This window comes from Salvelinus fontinalis, chromosome 37 (assembly GCF_029448725.1).
Source record: "Salvelinus fontinalis isolate EN_2023a chromosome 37, ASM2944872v1, whole genome shotgun sequence".
Taxonomy (NCBI): domain Eukaryota; kingdom Metazoa; phylum Chordata; class Actinopteri; order Salmoniformes; family Salmonidae; genus Salvelinus; species Salvelinus fontinalis.
In genome coordinates, this window is record NC_074701.1 from 6,316,156 (window position 1) to 6,337,626 (window position 21,471).

Consider the following 21,471-nt stretch of genomic DNA (forward strand, 5'->3'; position numbering starts at 1 on the left):
GGTTCGTCAGGAACTCCACCAGCCGAAGCTAAGTAGTAACATTAAAATGATGCCTTCTAATTGCAGTCGCTGTACTCATAATATACAGGAGAACGATCGCCTTACGGCGAGGATAGCGAGGATGTGCAGCAAGCCCAGCTTCAGATGCGATCGTTAGGCAAGGGTAATTTCAGTGTAGGAAAGGATGAAACAGCGTCTGTGCCACCAATAAGTACAGATTAGTATAAATCCCCTCGCACGGTCCCTGCAGCCGGACAACTTTCTCAGGGCTTCTGGAGGGAAATGCTGTAGGAATGCTCAACCGGTGTCGCTCATTCAGCCGACATAAACTTTCAATCGGTTCTCCCCATTAAGCAGCGAGTCGGAGTCAGAGGCCGAGCCTAATCTGGTCTCTACTCCTCCCGTTACGGGGTCTGAGACGCCGAAGCCTCCCACCATTATCTCTGACTAATTGAAAACCCTAGTCAATGGCGACTCCACACAAAAACAATCATAGACCTCCACAAGTCTGGTTGATCCTTGGGAGCAATTTCCAAATGTCTGAAGGTACCACGTTCATGTGTACAAACAATAGTACGCAAGTATAAACACCATGGGACCACGCAGCCGTCATACCGCTCAGGAAGGAGACGCGTTCTGTCTCCTAGAGATGAACGTACTTTGGTGAAAAAAGTGCAAATCATTCCCAGAACAACAGCAAAGGACCTTGTGAAGATGCTGGAGGAAACAGGTACAAAAGTATCTATATCCACAGTAAAACGAGTCCTATATCGACATAACCTGAAAGGCCACTAAGCAAGGAAGAAGCCACTGCTCCAAAACCGCCACTTTCCTTCCGTTCTGGTCTGATGAAACAAAAATAGAACTGTTTGGCCATAATTACCATCATTATGTTTGGAGGAAACAGAGGGAGGTTTACAAGCCGAATGACAAAATAGATGGTATCATGAGGGAGGAAAATTATGTGAATATATTGAAGCAACATCTCAAGACATCAGTCAGGAAGTTAAAGCTTGGTTGCAAATGGGTCTTCCAAATGGACAATGACCCCAAGCATACTTCCAAAGTTGTGGCAAAATGGCTTAAGGACAACAAAGTTAAGGTATTGGAGTGACCATCACAAAGCCCTGACCTCAATCCTATAGAAAATTTGAGGGCAGAGATGAAAAAGCATGTGCGAGCAAGGAGGCCTACAAACCTGACTTAGTTACACCAGCTCTGTCAGGAGGAATGTGCCAAAATTCACCCAACTTATTGTGGGAAGCTTGTGGCTACCCAAAACGTTTGACCCAAGTTAAACATTTTAAAGGCAATGCTACCAAATACTAATTGAGTGTATGTAAACTTCTCACCCACTGGGAATGTGATGAACGGAATGAAAGCTGAAATAAATAATTCTCTCTACTATTATTCTGACATTTCACATTTTTTAAATAAAGGTGTGATCCTAACTGACCTAAGACAGGGAATAATTTTTACCAGGATTAAGAGTCAGGAATTGTGAAAAACTGAGTTTAAATGTATTTGACTTAAGTGTATGTAAACTTCCGACTTCAACTGTCGGTATTCCTCTTGTCCAGATGGGTTAGGGCAGTGTGCAGTGTCATTGCGATTGTGTCGTCGGTGGACCTATTGGGGCGGTAAGCAAATTGGAGTGGGTCTAGGGTGTCAGGTAGGGGGGAGGTGATATGATCCTTGACTAGTCTCTCAAAGCACTTCATGAGGACGGAAGTGAATGCTACGGGGCGATAGTCATTTAGCTCAGTTACCTTAGCTTTCTTGGGAACAGGAACAATGGCCCTCTTGAAGCATGTGGGAACAGCAGACTTGGATAGGGATTGATTGAATATGTCCGTAAACACACCAGCCAGCTGGTCTGTGCATGCTCTGAGGACGCAGCTAGGGATGTCTTCTGGGCCGGCAGCTTTGCGAGGGTTAACACGTTTAAATGTTTTATTCACGTTGGCTGCTGTGAAGGAGAGCCTGCAGGTTTTGGTAGCGGGCCATGTCAGTGGCACTGTATTGTCCTCAAAGCGAGCAAAGAAGTTGTTTAGTTTGTCTGGGAGCAAGACATCGTGGTCCGCGGGCTGTTTTTTCTTTTGTAGTCCGTGATTGACTGTAGACCCTGCCACATACCTCTCATGTCTGAGCCACTGAATTGCATCTCTACTTTGTCTCTATACTGATGCTTAGCTTGTTTGATTGCCTTGCGGAGGGAATAGCTACACTGTTTGTATTCGGTCATGTTTCCGGTCGCCTTGCCATGATTAAAAGCAGTGGTTCGCGCTTTAGTTTTGCGTGAATGCTGCCATCAATCCACGGTTTCTGGTTGGGGAAGGTTTTAATAGTCACCGTGGGTACAACATTACCGATGCACTTGCTAATAAACTCGCTAACCGAATCAGAGTATACATCAATGTTGTTGTCTGAGGTTATCCTGAACATATCCCAGTCCACATGATTGAAGCAATCTTGAAGCGTGGAATCAAATTGGTCGGACCAGCGTTGAACAGACCTGAGCACGGGCGTTTCATGTTTTAGTTTCTGTCTATAGGCTGTGAGCAACAAAATGGTCAGATTTGTGGTCAGAGTCATGGTCAGATTTGCCAAATGGAGGGCCAGGGAGTGTCACGTTCCTGACCTGTTTTCTGTTGTTTTGTATGTGTGTGATGGTCAGGGCGTGCGTTTTGGGTGGGCAGTCTATGTTTTCTGTTTCTATGTTGGTTTTGGGTTGCCTGGTATGGCTCTTAATTAGAGGCAGGTGTTTTGCGTTTTCCTCTAATTGAGAGTCATATTAAGGTAGGTTGTTCTCACTGTTTGTTTGTGGGTGATTGTCGCTGTGTCTGTGTTTTTGCACCACACGGTACTGTCTCGTCTCGTCTCGTTCGTTCGGTCGTTCCTGTTCATGTGTTCTTCGTTTCATGTAAGTTCGTAGTTTAGGTCTGTCTAGTTCGTTTTGTTATTTTTGTAAATTAGTCAAGTGTATTTCGTGTCTGTTATTCGTCTTGCAATAAAGTCATTATGTATTCACCGAAACTCACCGAAACTCTACTAACTCACCGAAAGACAGCCGTTACAGAGAGGGCTTTGTATGCGTTGCGGAAGTTAGAGTAGCAATGATCCAGAATTTTGCCAGGCCGCTTCACGAATTAAATATGCTGATAAAATTTAGGGAGCCTTGTTTTCAGATTAGCCTTGTTAAAATCCCCAGCTGCAATAAATGCAGCCCCAGGATATGTGGTTTCCAGTTTACATAAAGTCCAATGAAGTTCTATCAGGGCGTCTGCTTGGGGGGGAGGGGGTATACACGGCTGTGATTATAATCGTAGAGAATTCTCTTGGTAGATAATGCGGTCGTCATTTGATTGTAAGGAATTCTAGGTCAGGTGAACAATAGGACTTGAGTTCCTTTATGTTGTTATGATCACGCCACAACTCGTTATCATAAGGTATACACCCCCGCTCTTCTTCTTACCAGAGAGATGTTTGTTTCTGTCGGCAAGATGCGTGAAGAAACCGGGTGGCTGTACTGACTCTGATAAGGTATCCCGAGTGAGCCATGTTTCCGTGAAACAGAGAATGTTACAATCATTGATGTCTCTCTGGAAGGCAACCCTTGCTCGAATTTCGTCTACCTTGTTGTCAAGAGACTGGACATTGGCGAGTAGTATACTCGGGAGCGGTGAGCGATGTGCCCATCTACGGAGACTGACCAGAAGACCGCTCCGTCTGCCCCTTCTGCAGTGCCATTGTTTTGGGTCGCCTACAGGGATCCGATCCATTGTTCTGGGTGGTGGTCCAAACAGAGGATCCGCTTCGGGAAAGTCATATTCCTGGTCATAATGTTGGTAAGTTGACGTTGCTCTTATATCCAATAGTTCTTCCCGGCTGTATGTAATAGTACTTAAGATTTCCTGGGGTAACAGTGTAAGAAATAATACATAAAAAAACGAAATACTGCGTAGTTTCCTAAGAACGCGAAGCAAGATGACCATCTCTGTCGGCGCCATCCTAATGCTCTCATATTACGCAAATTTCAGCGACACACCACGCAATAGCTAATCGGGAGAAGGAAGCTTGTGCTAGCTAGCTTTGACATTGGTTAACAACATTGGTTAACAACAAAACAACTGTCAAACATGCTGCTTGAAGGCTACACTCACCATGGGAGAGTTCAACGATTTGATTGCTGATTATTAGTCTGAATCCTCCGTTACAGTACAACATTTAACTTTTAAAATTACAAATAATGTTAACTTATAGCCAAATAATGTTGTTGAGTCGTGCTATACTCGTATTGGTTGCCAAAGCATAAATGAGAGAAAAAACAACAACCCCACTTCAAACTTCCATCTCAAACAGACTGTTTCTGTAATGCTTGCTATTTCCTCAAATAACATGACGTCACTGACCAATCAGCTGTTTACTTGTCATTCATATTTTTTAGGACCGATATATGCACACACCATTCTGTTGTTGGGGATCGCCCACACCATTCAAACACAGAAAAGCTGCTTTTTAACATACTTCATTAACATTTTTGGAATGCAAATGCGGTCGCATTTGCATTCGCTCTGCAGGTAGTATAACTTTTCATTACATTTTATTACATTTCATTATAGTACAACGGTTTAATTTGTCTAACCTTAGCAATTTCTTCTTAGCTAGCTACTTAGCCGTCTGTGTATAAAAGATAATTGCGTAATCATCGTATTTCGTCGCCTATCGTAGTCCACACTGCTATCTGCCCAGCAGCTAGCAAACGTCCACCGTCTACCGTATAACTTTTCATTACATTTCATTATAGTACAACGGTCTGATTTTCATTTTCATTACAGTACAACGGTTTGATTTGTTTGATCTTAGCTAGCTACATAGCCGTCTTTGCATCAAACATAATTGTGTAGTTATTGAGGTTCGCCAGCCAGCTATTTTCGCCCTAACGTAACGCAACGTAGCCAACACGGCTAGCTAGCCAGCTTGCCACCGAATAGCAGCATTGTAGAAACGAGTGCATTACAACGGAACGACTTGATCAGTGTAGTGTTGGCTGACTACACAGTTGTCTTTGCTATCTTTGAGTTGTATTTGTTCGATCTTAGCTAGCTACTTAGCTGGCTACATAGCCGTCTTTGTATCGGTGATAATTGTGTAGTTATCAAGGTTCGCTGAGGTTCGCTAGCCAGGTATTCTCGCCCTAACGTAACGTAACGTAGTAAACCCTGCTAGCTAGCCAGCTAGCCACCAATTAGCAGCACTGTAGAAACGATTACATTACAACGGAACGACTTGACTTGTGTAGTGTTAGCTAGCTACATAGTTTTCTCTGCTATCTTTGTATCTAAGATAATTGTGTAGCTTTGAGTAATTATCGGTTAGCTAGCCAGCTATTTTTCGCCTGCCGCGCTGCCGTCCTCCTACCTAGCCAACGCTGCTAGCTAGCCAACTTCTACCGAATAGCAGCACTGTAGAAACTTACATTACAACGGAACGACTTGATTAGCGTAGTGTTAGCTAGTTGTCTTTGCTGTCCTTGTATCCACGATAATTGTGTAGTTTAGAGAAATTTAGTGAAATTGTCGAGGTTACCTAGCCAGCTTCACTTTCAACAACGTAGCCACTGCTAGCCAGGCTACTTCACCAGCCAGCAGTACTATATCATTTTAGTCAATAAGATCTTGTATTTTATTTTTATTTTTTTGCAACGTAAGCTTAACTTTCTGAACATTCGAGACGTGTAGCCCACTTGTCATTCTAATCTCCTTTGCATTAGCGTAGCCTCTTCTGTAGCCTGTCAACCATGTGTCTGTCTATCCCTGTTCTCTCCTCTCTGCACAGACCATACAAACGCTTCACACCGCGTGGCCGCGCCCACCCTAACCTGGTGGTCCCAGCCCGCACGACCCACGTGGAGTTCCAGGTCTCCGGTAGCCTCTGGAACTGCCGATCTGCGGCCAACAAGGCAGAGCTCATCTCAGCCTATGCGTCCCTCCAGTCCCTCGACTTCCTGGCACTGACGGAAACATGGCTCACCACAGATAACACTGCTACTCCTACTGCTCTCTCTTCGTCTGCCCACGTGTTCTCGCACACCCCGAGACCTTCTGGTCAGCGGGGTGGTGGCACCGGGATCCTCATCTCTCCCAAGTGGTCATTCTCTCTTTCTCCCCTTACCCATCTGTCTATCGCCTCCTTTGAATTCCATGCTGTCACAGTTACCAGCCCTTTCAAGCTTAACATCCTTATCATTTATCGCCCTCCAGGTTCCCTTGGAGAGTTCATCAATGAGCTTGATGCCTTGATAAGCTCCTTTCCTGAGGACGGCTCACCTCTCACAGTTCTGGGTGACTTTAACCTCCCCATGTCTACCTTTGACTCATTCCTCTCTGCCTCCTTCTTTCCACTCCTCTCCTCTTTTGACCTCACCCTCTCACCTTCCCCCCCTACTCACAAGGCAGGCAATACGCTTGACCTCATCTTTACTAGATGCTGTTCTTCCACTAACCTCATTGCAACTCCCCTCCAAGTCTCCGACCACTACCTTGTATCCTTTTCCCTCTCGCTCTCATCCAAAACTTCCCACACTGCCCCTACTCGGATGGTATCGCGCCGTCCCAACCTCAGCTCTCTCTCCCCCGCTACTCTCTCCTCTTCCATCCTATCATCTCTTCCCTCTGCCCAAACCTTCTCCAACCTATCTCCTGATTCTGCCTCCTCAAACCTCCTCTCCTCCCTTTCTGCATCCTTTGACTCTCTATGTCCCCTATCCTCCAGGCCGGCTCGGTCCTCCCCTCCCGCTCCGTGGCTCGACGACTCATTGCGAGCTCACAGAACAGGGCTCCGGGCAGCCGAGCGGAAATGGAGGAAAACTCGCCTCCCTGCGGACCTGGCATCCTTTCACTCCCTCCTCTCTACATTTTCCTCTTCTGTCTCTGCTGCTAAAGCCACTTTCTACCACTCTAAATTCCAAGCATCTGCCTCTAACCCTAGGAAGCTCTTTGCCACCTTCTCCTCCCTCCTGAATCCTCCTCCCCCTCCCCCCCCCTCCTCCCTCTCTGCAGACGACTTCGTCAACCATTTTGAAAAGAAGGTCGACGACATCCGATCCTCGTTTGCTAAGTCAAACGACACCGCTGGTTCTGCTCACACTGCCCAACCCTGTGCTTTGACCTCTTTCTCCCCTCTCTCTCCAGATGAAATCTCGCGTCTTGTGACGGCCGGCCGCCCAACAACCTGCCCGCTTGACCCTATCCCCTCCTCTCTTCTCCAGACCATTTCCGGAGACCTTCTACCTTACCTCACCTCGCTCATCAACTCATCCCTGACCGCTGGCTACGTCCCTTCCGTCTTCAAGAGAGCGAGAGTTGCACCCCTTCTGAAAAAACCTACACTCGATCCCTCCGATGTCAACAACTACAGACCAGTATCCCTTCTTTCTTTTCTCTCCAAAACTCTTGAACGTGCCGTCCTTGGCCAGCTCTCCTGCTATCTCTCTCAGAATGACCTTCTTGATCCAAATCAGTCAGGTTTCAAGACTAGTCACTCAACTGAGACTGCTCTTCTCTGTATCACGGAGGCGCTCCGCACTGCTAAAGCTAACTCTCTCTCCTCTGCTCTCATCCTTCTAGACCTATCGGCTGCCTTCGATACTGTGAACCATCAGATCCTCCTCTCCACCCTCTCCGAGTTGGGCATCTCCGGCGCGGCCCACGCTTGGATTGCGTCCTACCTGACAGGTCGCTCCTACCAGGTGGCGTGGCGAGAATCTGTCTCCTCACCACGCGCTCTCACCACTGGTGTCCCCCAGGGCTCTGTTCTAGGCCCTCTCCTATTCTCGCTATACACCAAGTCACTTGGCTCTGTCATAACCTCACATGGTCTCTCCTATCATTGCTATGCAGACGACACACAATTAATCTTCTCCTTTCCCCCTTCTGATGACCAGGTGGCGAATCGCATCTCTGCATGTCTGGCAGACATATCAGTGTGGATGACGGATCACCACCTCAAGCTGAACCTCGGCAAGACGGAGCTGCTCTTCCTCCCGGGGAAGGACTGTCCGTTCCATGATCTCGCCATCACGGTTGACAACTCCATTGTGTCCTCCTCCCAGAGCGCTAAGAACCTTGGCGTGATCCTGGACAACACCCTGTCGTTCTCCACCAACATCAAGGCGGTGGCCCGTTCCTGTAGGTTCATGCTCTACAACATCCGCAGAGTACGACCCTGCCTCACACAGGAAGCGGCGCAGGTCCTAATCCAGGCACTTGTCATCTCCCGTCTGGATTACTGCAACTCGCTGTTGGCTGGGCTCCCTGCCTGTGCCATTAAACCCCTACAACTCATCCAGAACGCCGCAGCCCGTCTGGTGTTCAACCTTCCCAAGTTCTCTCACGTCACCCCGCTCCTCCGCTCTCTCCACTGGCTTCCAGTTGAAGCTCGCATCCGCTACAAGACCATGGTGCTTGCCTACGGAGCTGTGAGGGGAACGGCACCTCAGTACCTTCAGGCTCTGATCAGGCCCTACACCCAAACAAGGGCACTGCGTTCATCCACCTCTGGCCTGCTCGCCTCCCTACCACTGAGGAAGTACAGTTCCCGCTCAGCCCAGTCAAAACTGTTCGCTGCTCTGGCACCCCAATGGTGGAACAAACTCCCTCACGACGCCAGGACAGCGGAGTCAATCACCACCTTCCGGAGACACCTGAAACCCCACCTCTTCAAGGAATACCTAGGATAAAGCAATCCTTCTGCCCCCCCCCCCCCCCCCCCCCTTAAAATGATCTAGATGCACTATTGTAAAGTGGCTGTTCCACTGGATGTCATAAGGTGAATGCACCAATTTGTAAGTCGCTCTGGATAAGAGCGTCTGCTAAATGACTTAAATGTAAAAATGTAAATGGAAGGAAAACTACTTTACTCACGTTGTCATATTATAGGACATATTTATAGGACATATATTAACTGGACGGTTACTTTAAACCCTTTTACTCCATGAGGAGCATAGGTCATACCGTCATCAACAAATGCTATTCAGGGTTTGGTACTGTACTTACCTTTACAGGTGAAGCACTTCAGGTGGAAGTGCTTGGACTGGACCCTCAGCACCTCACCCTTACATGGCTCCCCACACTTGTAGCACTGGATCAGAGGCTTCTCATTGGAACTGTGTGCGTCCTGAGCATGCGCCACTAGAATAGAACAGAACAGAACACAAATAGACATGAGTTTGAACCACTGTAATTACACGCACTACACTGTTAAAATAGATCGACTCAAAACGCCATCATTGTGTTGTGAAATCATGAAAAGTAGTGAACCTAAGCTGAGATCTGGTGTTTTGGGGTTGTTTGAATGTAAACCCAATGTAAGTTTTATAATACACTAAATTGTCACGTTCTGACCATAGTTCTTGTGTGTTTTGGTTGTTTTAGTGTTTGTCCGTTTCTATGTTTGGCCTGTTATGGTTCTCAATCAGAGGCAGATGTTTTGGGTTGTCTCTGATTGGGAATCATATATAGGTGGCTTGTTTTGTGTTGGGGATTGTGGGTGGTTGTTTCCTGTCTCTGTGTTTTCTCTGCACCAGATAGGGCTGTATCGGTAAGCCACGTTTTTTATTTTGTTATTTTGTATTTTGTAAGTGTCCACTGTTTAATCGTCATTATTAAATCATGTTGAACACGAGCTACGCTGTGTCTTGGTCCGATCCCTGCTACACCTCCTCTTCAGACGAAGAGGAGGAAGGCTGCTGTTACAGAACCACCCACCAATCTCGGACCAAGCAGCGTGGCTACGGGCAGCAGCAGCAGCAGCGGCCCACTACACAGGACTCCTGGATATGGGAGGAAATTCTGGAGGGAAAGGGCACTGGGCTCACATTGGAGAATATCGCCGCTCTCGGGAAGAGATGGAGGCATCTAAAGCCCAGGAGCGGTGGTATGAGGAGGCAGCACGGAAGCGTGGCTGGAAGCCCGAGAAGAAACCCCAAAAATGTATTGGGGGGGGGGGGAGGGGGGGGCTAAAGAGGAGTGTGGCGAAGTCAGGTAGGAAAGCTGCGCCCACTTCCTGTGCTTACCATGGAGAGCGGGAGTACGGGCAGACACTGTGTTATGCGGAAAAAGCGCACGGTGTCTCCTGTACGTGTGCTTACCCCGTTGCGGTACATTCCAGCTCCACGTATCGACCAGGCTAGTGGGCATCGAGCCAGGTGCCATGAAGCCAGCTCAACACATCTGGTCTCCAGTGCGTCTCCTCGGGCCGGTGTACATGGCACCAGCCTTACGTATGGTGTCCCCGGTTCGCCAACACAGCCCAGTGCGGGTTATTCCACCTCCCCGCACTGGTCGGGCTACGGGGAGCATTCAACCAGGTAAGGTTGGGCAGGCTCGGTGCTCAAGGGAGCCAGTACGCCTGCACGGTCCGGTCTATCCGGCGCCACCTCCCCGCCCCAGCCCAGTACCACCAGTGACTACACCACGCACCAGGCTTTCAGTGCGTCTCCAGAGCCCTGCTCCTCCTCCACACACTCTCCCTGTGGTGCGTGTCTCCAGCCCAGTACCTCCAGTTCCGGCACCACACACCAAGCCTCCTGTGCGTCTCCAGAGCCCTGTACACACAGTTCCTTCTCCCCGCACTCGCCCTGAGGTGCGTGCCCTCAGCCCGGTACCACCAGTGCCGGTACCACGCACCAGGCCTTTAGTGCGCCTCGAGACTCCAGTGTGCCCTGTTCCTGCTCCCCGCACTAGCCTTGAGGTGCGTGTCTCCAGTCCTGTACCACCAGTTCCGACACCTCGCACCAGGCCTACTCTGCGCCTCAGCAGGTCAGAGTCGGCCGTCTGCCCAACGCCGCCTGCACTGCTCGTCTGCCCAGCACCGCCTGCGCTACCCGTCTGCCCAGCGCCGTCTGAGCTGCCCGTCTGCCCAGCGCGTCTGAGCTGCCTGCCTGCCCAGCGCCATCTGAGCCATCCTTCTGCCCACCGCCATCTGAGCCATCCGTCTGCCCAGCGCCATCTGAGCCGCCCGTCTATCCCGAGCCATTAGAGCCGTCCGTCGGTCAGGAGTCGCCAGAGCCGTCCATCAGTCAGGAGCCGCCAGAGCCGCCCGCCAGTCAGGAGCCGCCAGAGCCGCCCGCCAGTCAGGAGCCGCCAGAGCCGCCCGCCAGTCAGGAGCCGCCAGAGCCGCCCGCCAGTCAGGAGCCGCCAGAGCCGCCCGCCAGTCAGGAGCCGCCAGAGCCGCCCGCCAGTCAGGAGCTGCCAGAGCCGCCCGCCAGTCAGGAGCTGCCAGAGCCGCCTGCCAGTCATGAGCCGCCTGCCAGTCATGAGCCGCCTTCCAGTCATGAGCCGCCCTCCAGTCATGAGCTGCCCTCCAGTCATGAGCTGTCCTCCAGTCATGAGCTGCCCTCCAGTCATGAGCTGCCCTCCAGACCGGAGTTGCCCCTCTGTCCTGAGCTACCTCTCTGTCCTGAGCTACCTCTCTGTCCTGAGCTACCTCTCTGTCCTGAGCTTTCTCCTCAATCTAGGGGGACCTTTGTGAAGGTTCCTAGGCCAAGGTCGGGGGCGAGGGTCGCCACTCAAAGGACGCTAAGGAGGGGGACAAAGACAATGGTGGAGTGGTGGCCTCGTCCTGCGCCGGAGCCGCCACCGCGGACAGATGCCCACCCAGACCCTTCCCTTGAGTTTTAGGGGGTGCGTTCGGAGTCCGCACCTCAGGAGGGGGGTACTGTCACGTTCTGACCATAGTTCTTGTGTGTTTTGCTTGTTTTAGTGTTGGTCAGGACGTGAGCTGGGTGGGCATTCTATGTTGTGTGTCTTGTTTGTCCATTTCTATGTTTGGACTAATATGGTTCTGTCACGTTCCTGACCTGTTTTCCTTTTTCTTGTGTTTATTTAGTTGGTCAGGGCGTGAGTTGGGTGGGTTTGTCTATGTTTGATTTTCTATGTTGGGATGTTTGCGTTCGGCCGGGTATGATTCTCAATCAGAGACAGCTGTCAATCGTTGTCCCTGATTGAGAATCATACTTAGGCAGCCTGGGTTTCACGTGTGTTTTGTGGGTGTTTGTTCCTGTGTCAGTGTTTGTGCCACACAGGACTGTTTCGGTTTTGTCACGGTTGTTTTGAGTTTTGTTGACTTTCATTAAATAATGAACACTAACCCCTCTGCGTTTTGGTCCTCTCCTTCTGTCAGCGAGGACAGCCGTTACAGAAACACCCACCACCAAAGGACCAAGCAGAGTGGAAAAGGGCAGCGACAGCAGCAGCAGCAGCGCAAAAGGGAGAATTGGACATGGGAGGACGTTTTGAACGGCAAGGGTTGCTACACATGGGAGGAGATCCTGGCTGGAAAGGATCGCCTCTCATGGGAACAGCTGGAGGCAGCTCGGAGAGCAGAGGCAACCGGAGAGAGGAACCGGTGGTATGAAGGTACGCGGCTAGCACGGAAGCCCGAGAGTCAGACCCAAACAATTCTTGCGGGGGGCACACGCGGAGTGTGGCAAAGCCGGGTAGGATACCTGAGCCAACTCCCCACGCTTACCGTGGAGTGAGAGGGCGTCGTACTGGTCAGACACCGCGTTATGCGGTAAAGCGCACGGTGTCCCCAGTACGCGTGCTTAGTCCAGTGCGGGCTATTCCACCTTGCCGCACTGGCCGGGCTAGGTTGGGCATCGAGCCGGGTGTCATGAAGCCGGCCCTACGCATCTGGCCTCCAGTGCGTCTCCTCGGGCCGGCGTACATGGCAACAGCCTTACAAATGGTGTCCCCGGTTCGCCAGCATAGCCCAGTGCGGGTTTTTCCACCTCGCCGTGCTGGCAGGGCTACGGGGACCATTCAACCTGGTAAGGTTGGGCAGGCTCGGTGCTCAAGAGCGCGTGTCCTCCTTCACGGTCCGGTATACCCGGTGCCACCTCCACGTACCAGTCCTCCGGTGGCAGCCCCCCGCACCAGGCTGTCTCTCCGGGTTCTCTCTCCAGCTGCTCCCACCTGTCCAGCGCTGTCAGAGCCTTCCTCCTCTCCAGCGCAGCCAGTGTCTGAGCTGTCTGCCTGCCCAGCGCTGTATGAACTGCCTGCCTGCACAGCACTGTCAGAGCTGTCCGTCTGTCCCGAGCCGTCAGAGCTGTCCGTCTGTCCCGAGCCGCCAGAGCCGTCCAGCCAGGACCAGCCAGAGCCGTCCAGCCAGGACCAGCCAGAGCCGTCTAGCCAGGACCAGCCAGAGCCGTCCAGCCAGGAGCTGCCAGAGCCGTCCAGCCAGGATCCGCCAGAGCCGGCCAGCCAGGATCCGCCAGAGCCAGTCAGCCAGGATCCGCCAGAGCCAGCCAGCCAGGATCCACCAGAGCCAGCCAGCCAGGATCTGCCCCTCAGTCCGGTGCTGCTCCTCAGTCCGGTGCTGCTCCTCATTCCGGTGTTGCCCCTCATTCCGGTGCTGCCCCTTAATCTAATGGGGGTTATATGGAGGGTGGTCATTGGGAGGAGGCCAAGGAAGCGGGGTTCGACTATGGTGGGGTGGGGACCACGACCAGCGCCAGAGCCGCCACCGTGGACAGGCGCCCACCCAGACCCTTCCCTAGAGTTTATGCTGGTGCGCCCGGAGTTCGCACCTTAAGGGGGGGGGGTTATGTCACGTTCCTGACCTGTTTTCCTTTTTCTTGTATTTATTTAGTTGGTCAGGGCGTGAGTTGGGTGGGTTTGTCTATGTTTGATTTTCTATGTTGGGATGTTTGCGTTCGGCCGGGTATGATTCTCAATCAGAGACAGCTGTCAATCGTTGTCCCTGATTGAGAATCATTGCCAGCAGCATACCACCCTGCCTACCACTGCTGGCTTGCTTCTGAAGCTAAGCAGGGTTGGTCCTGGTCAGTCCCTGGATGGGAGACCAGATGCTGCTGGAAGTGGTGTTGGAGGGCCAGTAGGAGGCACTCTTTCCTCTGGTCTAAAAAATATCCCAATGCCCCAGGGCAGTGATTGGGGACACTGCCCTGTGTAGGGTGCCGTCTTTCGGATGGGACGTTAAACGGGTGTCCTGACTCTCTGAGGTCATTAAAAGATCCCATGGCACTTATCGTAAGAGTAGGGGTGTTAACCCCGGTGTCCTGGCTAAATTCCCAATCTGACCCTCAAACCATCATGGTCACCTAATAATCCCCAGTTTACAATTGGCTCATTCATCCCCCTCCTCTCCCCTGTAACTATTCCCCAGGTTGTTGCTGCAAATGAGAACGTGTTCTCAGTCAACTTACCTGGTAAAATAACGGTAAAATTAAAAATAAAATAAAAAATAAAAAAAATACTTAGGCAGCCTGGGTTTCACGTGTGTTTTGTGGGTGTTTGTTCCTGTGTCAGTGTTTGTGCCACACAGGACTGTTTCGGTTTTGTCACGGTTGTTTTGTGTTTTGTTGACTTTCATTAAATAATGAACACTAACCCCTCTGCGTTTTGGTCCTCTCCTTCTGTCAGCGAGGACAGCCGTTACAGGTTCTCAATCAGAGGCAGATGTTTTGGGTTGTCTCTGATTGGGAATCATATATAGGTGGCTTGTTTTGTGTTGGGGATTGTGAGTGGTTGTTTCTTGTCTCTGTGTTTTCTCTGCACCAGATAGGGCTGTATCGGTAAGCCACGTTTGTTATTTTGTTATTTTGTAAGTGTTCACTGTTTAATCGTCAATATTAAATCATGTTGAACACGAGCTACGCTGCGTCTTGGTCCGATCCCTGCTACACCAGAGCATTTGGTTGCCGTTACATGAATATGTTTCTAAACTGAATGGAAGTACTCTGAAACACCAAAAGTGGTTCTGCAATCTGAATATTGGTGTGCTTTTAAGAGAGTCTTGTGAAAACCATTTTTTTTGTGTTTCAGTGAATGTAAAAATGCAGCATCAAAAAACATAATTTGACAGACTGTGTCTCTCATACAATCAAATGGTTTTGAAATGCCAATGTTTTATAATGTAAATATTGATTGATGATGATTTTCAGACCATATTTGAATTAACATTTTAAAGAAGACACTGGGAATTGAATATTTTTCCTAGGGTAGAAAATGGCACTTATTATATGCTACAGTTGCTATTGTGAGATTATAAATGATGTTACAATCAAAATGTTTAGGGGTATGTAAGTTATAGCGCAATTAACATGTATAGAGTGGGCCTTCCTCACTGGTCTGTTTGTGAAAACACTGCCTTAGTCCATTCAGCCAGTCTTCAGGAATAAACTGTTGTTACACTGAGAACATGGGACCCGATTCAGACAAGTCGACTTACCACTTACTCAAGTCAAAAAGTTCATGTTGAATAAATTTATCTCCAATTTGTTTAGACAGATTAGAAACAGGAGGAGATAGAGAAGGAGTGAAAGTAGAACAGGCAGAAGTGGAAGTAGAACAGGCAGAAGTGGGAATTGAACCCCCGACTTTTGGGGCAGTAAAATGACACATTTAATTAGAATTTTACCCCACTAAACCACACAGACAGATACCATGTGAAGAACTTGGGCCCCCACTTTAGAATACAAATGATAGATTAAAGACAAATTGTGAACTTCAAACATTGTGCTGCCGTACTGTTCAGAATTAACCTCATTTCTAGGGCATGGAGGTGGAAAGAGGGCATTCGTGTTTGGTGTTCCCTCTAGCAAACTCTAGGGTTTTGTATACAAACAGGCATGTTTGCGTGCACCCCTGCTGTATTCAGGCCCTTCACAAACTCAGACAGGAAAGAGCACACCGAATGCTCTGGTGAAAATCTCCAAAACAGCCCAAAAAAGTATGCGTCAATAGGCACCCATGGGCCTGAAAGCAAAGAAAGTAAAAATAAATAGAAATAATAGGTATACAGTACATTCGGAAAGTATTCAGACACCTTGACTTTTTTCCACAATTTGTTACGTTACAGTCTTATTCTAAAATGGATTCATTTGTTTTTCCCCCTCACCAATCTTCACACAATACCTGATAATGACAAAGCAAAAACAGGTTTTTAGACATTTTTGAAAGGGTCAACAACAAAAAAATCTGAAAATATTACATTTACATAAGTATTCAGACCCTTTACTCAGTACTTTGTTGAAGCACCTTGATGAAGACCACTGTGTTCTTGGGTACCTTAAAAGCTGCAGACATTTTTTTGGTATCCTTCCCCCAGATCTGTGACTTGACACAATCCTGTCTTAGAGCTTTACGGACAATTCCTTCGACCTCATCGCTTGGTTTTTGCTCTGACATGTACTGTCAACATGTCAACTGTGGCACCTTATATAGACAGGTGTGTGCCTTTCCAAATCATGCCCAATCAATTGAATTTAATACAGGAGGAATCCAATCAAGTTGTAGAAACATCTCAAGGATGATCAATGGAAACAGGATACACCTGACCTCAATTTCGAGTCTCATAGCAAAGGTTCCCAAAAACGTATGTAAATAAGGTATTTCTATTTTCAATTTTTAATACATTTGCAAAAATGTCTAAAAACCTGTTTTCGCTTTGTCGTTATGAGGTATTGTGTGTAGATTGATGAAGGGAAAAAATATATTTAATCCATTTTAGAATAAGGCCGTAGCGTAACAAAATGTGGGGAAAATCAAGAGGTCTGAATACCTTCCGAATGCACTGTATGTTCCAAGACAGAAAAGAGATACGATCCCCTTCTCATCGAACATCTCATAACAAAATCATGTGCATTATTATAGAGTTGGTCCCCCCTTTGCCACTGTAACAGCCTCCACTCTTCTGGGAAGGCTTTCAACTGTAACATTGTTGTGAGGACTTGCTTCCATTCAGCCACAAGAGCTTAATTGAGGTTGAGCACTGATGTTAGGCCTGGCTCGCAGTCAAAGTTCCAATTCATCCCAAAGGTGTTCGATGGGGTTGAGGTCAGGGCTCTGTGCAGGCCAATCAAGATCTTCAACACCGATCTCGGCAAATCATTTTGTATGGACATCGCTTTGTACACAAGGGCATTGTCATGCTAAAACAGGAAAGGGCCCTTGGAAGAACAGAATCGTCTATATTGTAATTGTATGCTATAGCGTTAAGATTTCCCTTCACTGGAACTAAGGGGCCTAGCACGAACCAAGAAAAATAGCCCTCCTCTAACAAACTTTACAGTTGGCACTATGCATTCGGGCAGGTAGCGTTCTCCTGGCATCCGCCAAACCCAGATTTGTTCGTCGTACTGCCAGATGGCTTCATCCCTCCAGAGAACGCATTTCCACTGCTCCAGAGTCCAATGGCGGCAAGCTTTACACCACTCTAGCGTTTGGCATTATGCATAGTGATCTTAGACTTGTGTGTGGCTGCTCGGCCATAGAAACCCATGTCATGAAGCTCCCGAAGAACAGTTCTGGTGCTGAGGTTGCTTCCGGAGGCAGTTTGGAACTTGGTAGTGAGTGTTGCAACCGAGGACAGACAATTTTTACAAGCTACGCACTTCAGCATTCAGCGGTCCAGTTCTGTGAGCTTGTGTGGCCTACCACTTCACGGCTGAACCGTTGTTGCTCCTCCAGTTCACAATAACAGGACTTACAGTCGACCGGGGCAGCTCTAGCAGAGCAGAAATCTGATGAACTGACTTGTTGGAAAGGTGGCATCCTATGACGATGCCACGTTGAAAGGCACTGAGCTGTTCAGTAAGGCCATTCTACTGCCAATATTTGTCTATAGAGATTGTATGGCTGTCTGCTCAATGTTATACACATGTCAGCAACAGGTGTGGATGAAATAGCCAAATCCACTAATTTGAAGCGGTGGCCACATACTTTTGTATATATATGTAATAGTCGACGTAGGTTATCCAAGGATACATTTTTTTTTAACAAACCCGCTTTAGTAGGACCAATTTGGCTAAGTAAGTCTCGAGATGGGAAGACAACATTTTGGAAAAATGTGTGTTCATCAAAGATAGGGGTCAATAGTGAGAACACTGGGTTCCTTATCTTTTTAAAATAAAATCATAATTAGTGCTGTATTCACATCTCTCCCAAATTGACCCTTTGTGAACGTGTGTGTTACTCATTTTGAGCTTTAGTGGACATAATTGATTCCCACATTTTAAACAGACCTCAGGAGGAATACCGTCCCATCCAGGTGATATGCCTTCATTTATGCTATCCAATACCCCTTTGAGTTAATTGAGAAAGATTTCAAATCAAATCGGATTTTATTGGTCGCGAACACATATTTTGCAGATGTTATCGCAGGTGCAACGAAATGCAGATGTTTAACAATTCAGTGTTCCAGCCAGAGTGTCTTCCTCTATTGATTATTTTAGAAAAGACTGAGTCTGGCTTGGTGTGCGGTTTTACAATCTGAGGTATACAGTTCTTTACAGAAGTGGGAGACTCTTTGATTGATTCATGTGGGTTCTGATAGTAATTCTCCTGTTTCAGATTCAATCGTTGCCATAACAGCTAATTGATCATTACTGCTTAGCTTGTTGGCCAGTAAATGACTAGGACGTTTACCATGGAAGCAATGGTTGAGTCAAATTCGAATGGATGGCAAATTCTGCTCTCTGTCTTATCAATTAATTGAGTTCTGTCTTGACCTTGGGAAGAGGAATAGCTACCTGGTCGTGAGTGTTTGTTGAGAACGCAGTTAACAACATTTCCAATTATTTTATCTTATTTAATTGTGACTTATTCAAACCAGTTTAAAAAATAATTATAAAACCTTTGGTGGCATTCCATAGAACCCTGCGGTCATCGACGGCCTTTTTATTGATAATTATGTATTCAATTAGATCAATTTGAAATGAATCACAGAATGTAGAATTATGTCGCAATGAAACTTTGAAACGCCATCTTGTGGCTCTTTTCAGTACATTCTAAGATTTGAAGTTGGCAGTAATAAGCGTGGTGGTCAGACAAGCTCATATGTCGAATTTATATTTTCTTGTTTAAAGAAAATAGAGGTGTAGACAATAGTATGAAATAGAAATGTGAGAATGTTTTATGCCTGTTGGAGTAGAAAGTGTTCTCTTTTGCTTTAGGATCATGTGCTCGCCAGGATTCAATGAGGTTGTAATCAGAGAGTATGTGCTGCCGAGCCCGTACAGGAGTTGCAGCGATGGGACAAGACTGTAACTACCAACTGGGGAGGAAAATGTAAATAAAACGATCGTCCTTGGATCCATAGCCCTGTCTATGAATTTGAGAGTAGTTACATTTCTCCAGCCCAATCGCACAGCTGTTTACCATAACAGTGGCGGGGAGCACTTTGTTGTTGTTTGAACTGCAGATGGCCCCTTTTATCAATGTCCAAGAAACCTGCCCTATAAAATATAATATACAGTAGGTTGTGCATTAGTAAACTGTAGCTTTGCCCTCTAATGGCTATTGATGCGGGTAGATGGTCAGGCAGAGGCTCTGTATCTGTGTCCCCACATGAAGCAGTGATTAAGGACCAACTGCTCAGAAACCATGACAGTGAATAGAACAACACACACACATTCCCACCACTATACTGTATACACATACTGCTCCAGTGCGGCAATGCACACAGCTTATGTTGAAACTGCAGATCATTTCACTTTCAAGAGCATCAACTCAGACACACACACCCTAGAAATAGCATTTGACCTCGTGGGGACAAACAAAATGTCCCCAATTGGTTTACCCCAGTTTGTTTACTATTCTTGTGGAGACTTCTGGTCCCCACAAGAATAGTTAAACATGTCCACACACCACACACCACACACCACACAACACACAACACACAACACACAACACACACACACACACACACACACAACACACAACACACACACACACACACACACACCACACACCACACTTCACACTTCACACTTCACACAACACACAACACACAACACACACACACACAGCAGTAACATGAAAGGAGCCCTGTATGCAAACACACACACACAACAGGAACCGTCTGACAATGCACCATTAGAGTGAAACACTCAGATAAGACAGAACTGAGTGTACAGTAAGAGCATCGGGACAAGTCAATCGTCTGCTGCAAAAGTGAGATACTTGGAGTATTGATGACCTCGTTCTACCTGTACAGATGGTGCGACTTCTCCTTCTACAGTGTCCATATTAGGAAATCATAAAATCCTGCTGTGATGAAAGCTGTTTTAATATGAGCAACATACCATTTACCAAAACATTCAGTTACACTTTAAAGCATGCAGGTTTAATGTATCATGATGCCGTTATAATGCATTGTAAGACCAGTCCTAAGTATGTACGCCCCTTTATAATTTATTTTTGTCAACTCATAATGATCCTGAGTAATTAACAGCAATTTGAGTCGGTTGAAATATTAATACATAGAGAGGCATAACATATTATAACCCTTATTATAAAGGCTCATACATGCTTATACCCAGTTAAAAAGTATTATACCCGAGGATAAAGTACCAGGCATTTTCTCGGTGTAATAATAATAATAATAATAATAATCAGTCATAGGAACAGATCGAACCTCCACCCTTCACATGAAATTGTTTCTGACAAGGGAACACCTTCAGAAAACATTCAGCAAACATATTCACTTTACATTTTTACATTTGACATTTTAGTCATTTAGCAGACGCTCTTTCATCTTTCCATCATTGTATGATTTTCTTTGGGGCACAAATGAACTCAAACTTACGGACAATGTCAAATGTGATATAGCGAAGCACCTGAGTGAGTTGGGTGTGCAATTACGCAGGCACTTTCCCGAAACTGATGACACTAACAACTGGATTCGTTATCCCTTTCATGCCCTGCCTCCAGTCAACTTACCGGTATCTGGACAAGAGAGCCTCATCGAAATTGCAACAAGCTGTTCTGTGATAATTGTATTTAATCAGAAACCACTGCCAGATTTCTGGATTGTGCCCTGGTCCTATAAGAGCTCTTTGCTACTTCCCACGACCCAGGTTGTGACAAAAACTCACACTCATTCTTATGTTTAATAAATGTATCGTATACTATGTGTGTGGCAGGCTTACAATGATGGGAAAAAGAACATTTGAGAGTGCACTGACCCTGGTGCTAGAGGGGGTACGCAGCTGGAGGTTGAAGGATGTTTGAAGGGGTACGGGACTATAAAACGTTTGCGAACCACTGTTGTAGAGCATGAACTAGCAGGAGAGAATCACTGCTTTGATGTTTGCAGAGAACGACAGGGTGTTGTCCAGGGTCACACCAACGTTCTTTGCACTCTGGGAAGGAGACATCGTGGAGTTGTCACCATGATGGAGAGGTCTTTCCCTTCAGTTTCTGTTGAAGGAATACCTTCAGCAAACATTGTCTGATCCATCCCCAAGTCCTGGTCACAAAGCCACTGTAAGCCTTTGTTTCATATGATACTATACACAAGGTTGGTCTGGATCTGAATTGAAAGTGGTGGGGAAGACATTGCAAGAGCACACCCACTCATGGTTTAGGGCAAGGGTCCCCAATAATATTCAGCCGTGGGACGGTTTTTCCTTGATTGGATGGTCGGGGGGCGTGAACAGAGTTA

At 47.5% G+C, this 21,471-nt stretch overlaps 1 protein-coding gene across 16 annotated transcripts in view; it reads right to left on the minus strand.

Moving 5' to 3' along the window:
• LOC129836016 (actin-binding LIM protein 1-like) overlaps positions 1-21,471 on the minus strand; it is a 137,714-nt gene that overhangs the window by 55,504 nt on the left and 60,739 nt on the right. For 15 of the 16 annotated variants that reach the window (XM_055901750.1, XM_055901739.1, XM_055901735.1 and 12 more), the window contains exon 2: positions 9,057-9,191. In XM_055901750.1, the coding sequence (XP_055757725.1) occupies positions 9,057-9,191 (135 nt within the window). Of the gene's footprint in view, positions 1-9,056; positions 9,192-21,471 lie in introns of those variants that run through there. The other variant, XM_055901743.1, reaches the window with a different exon arrangement.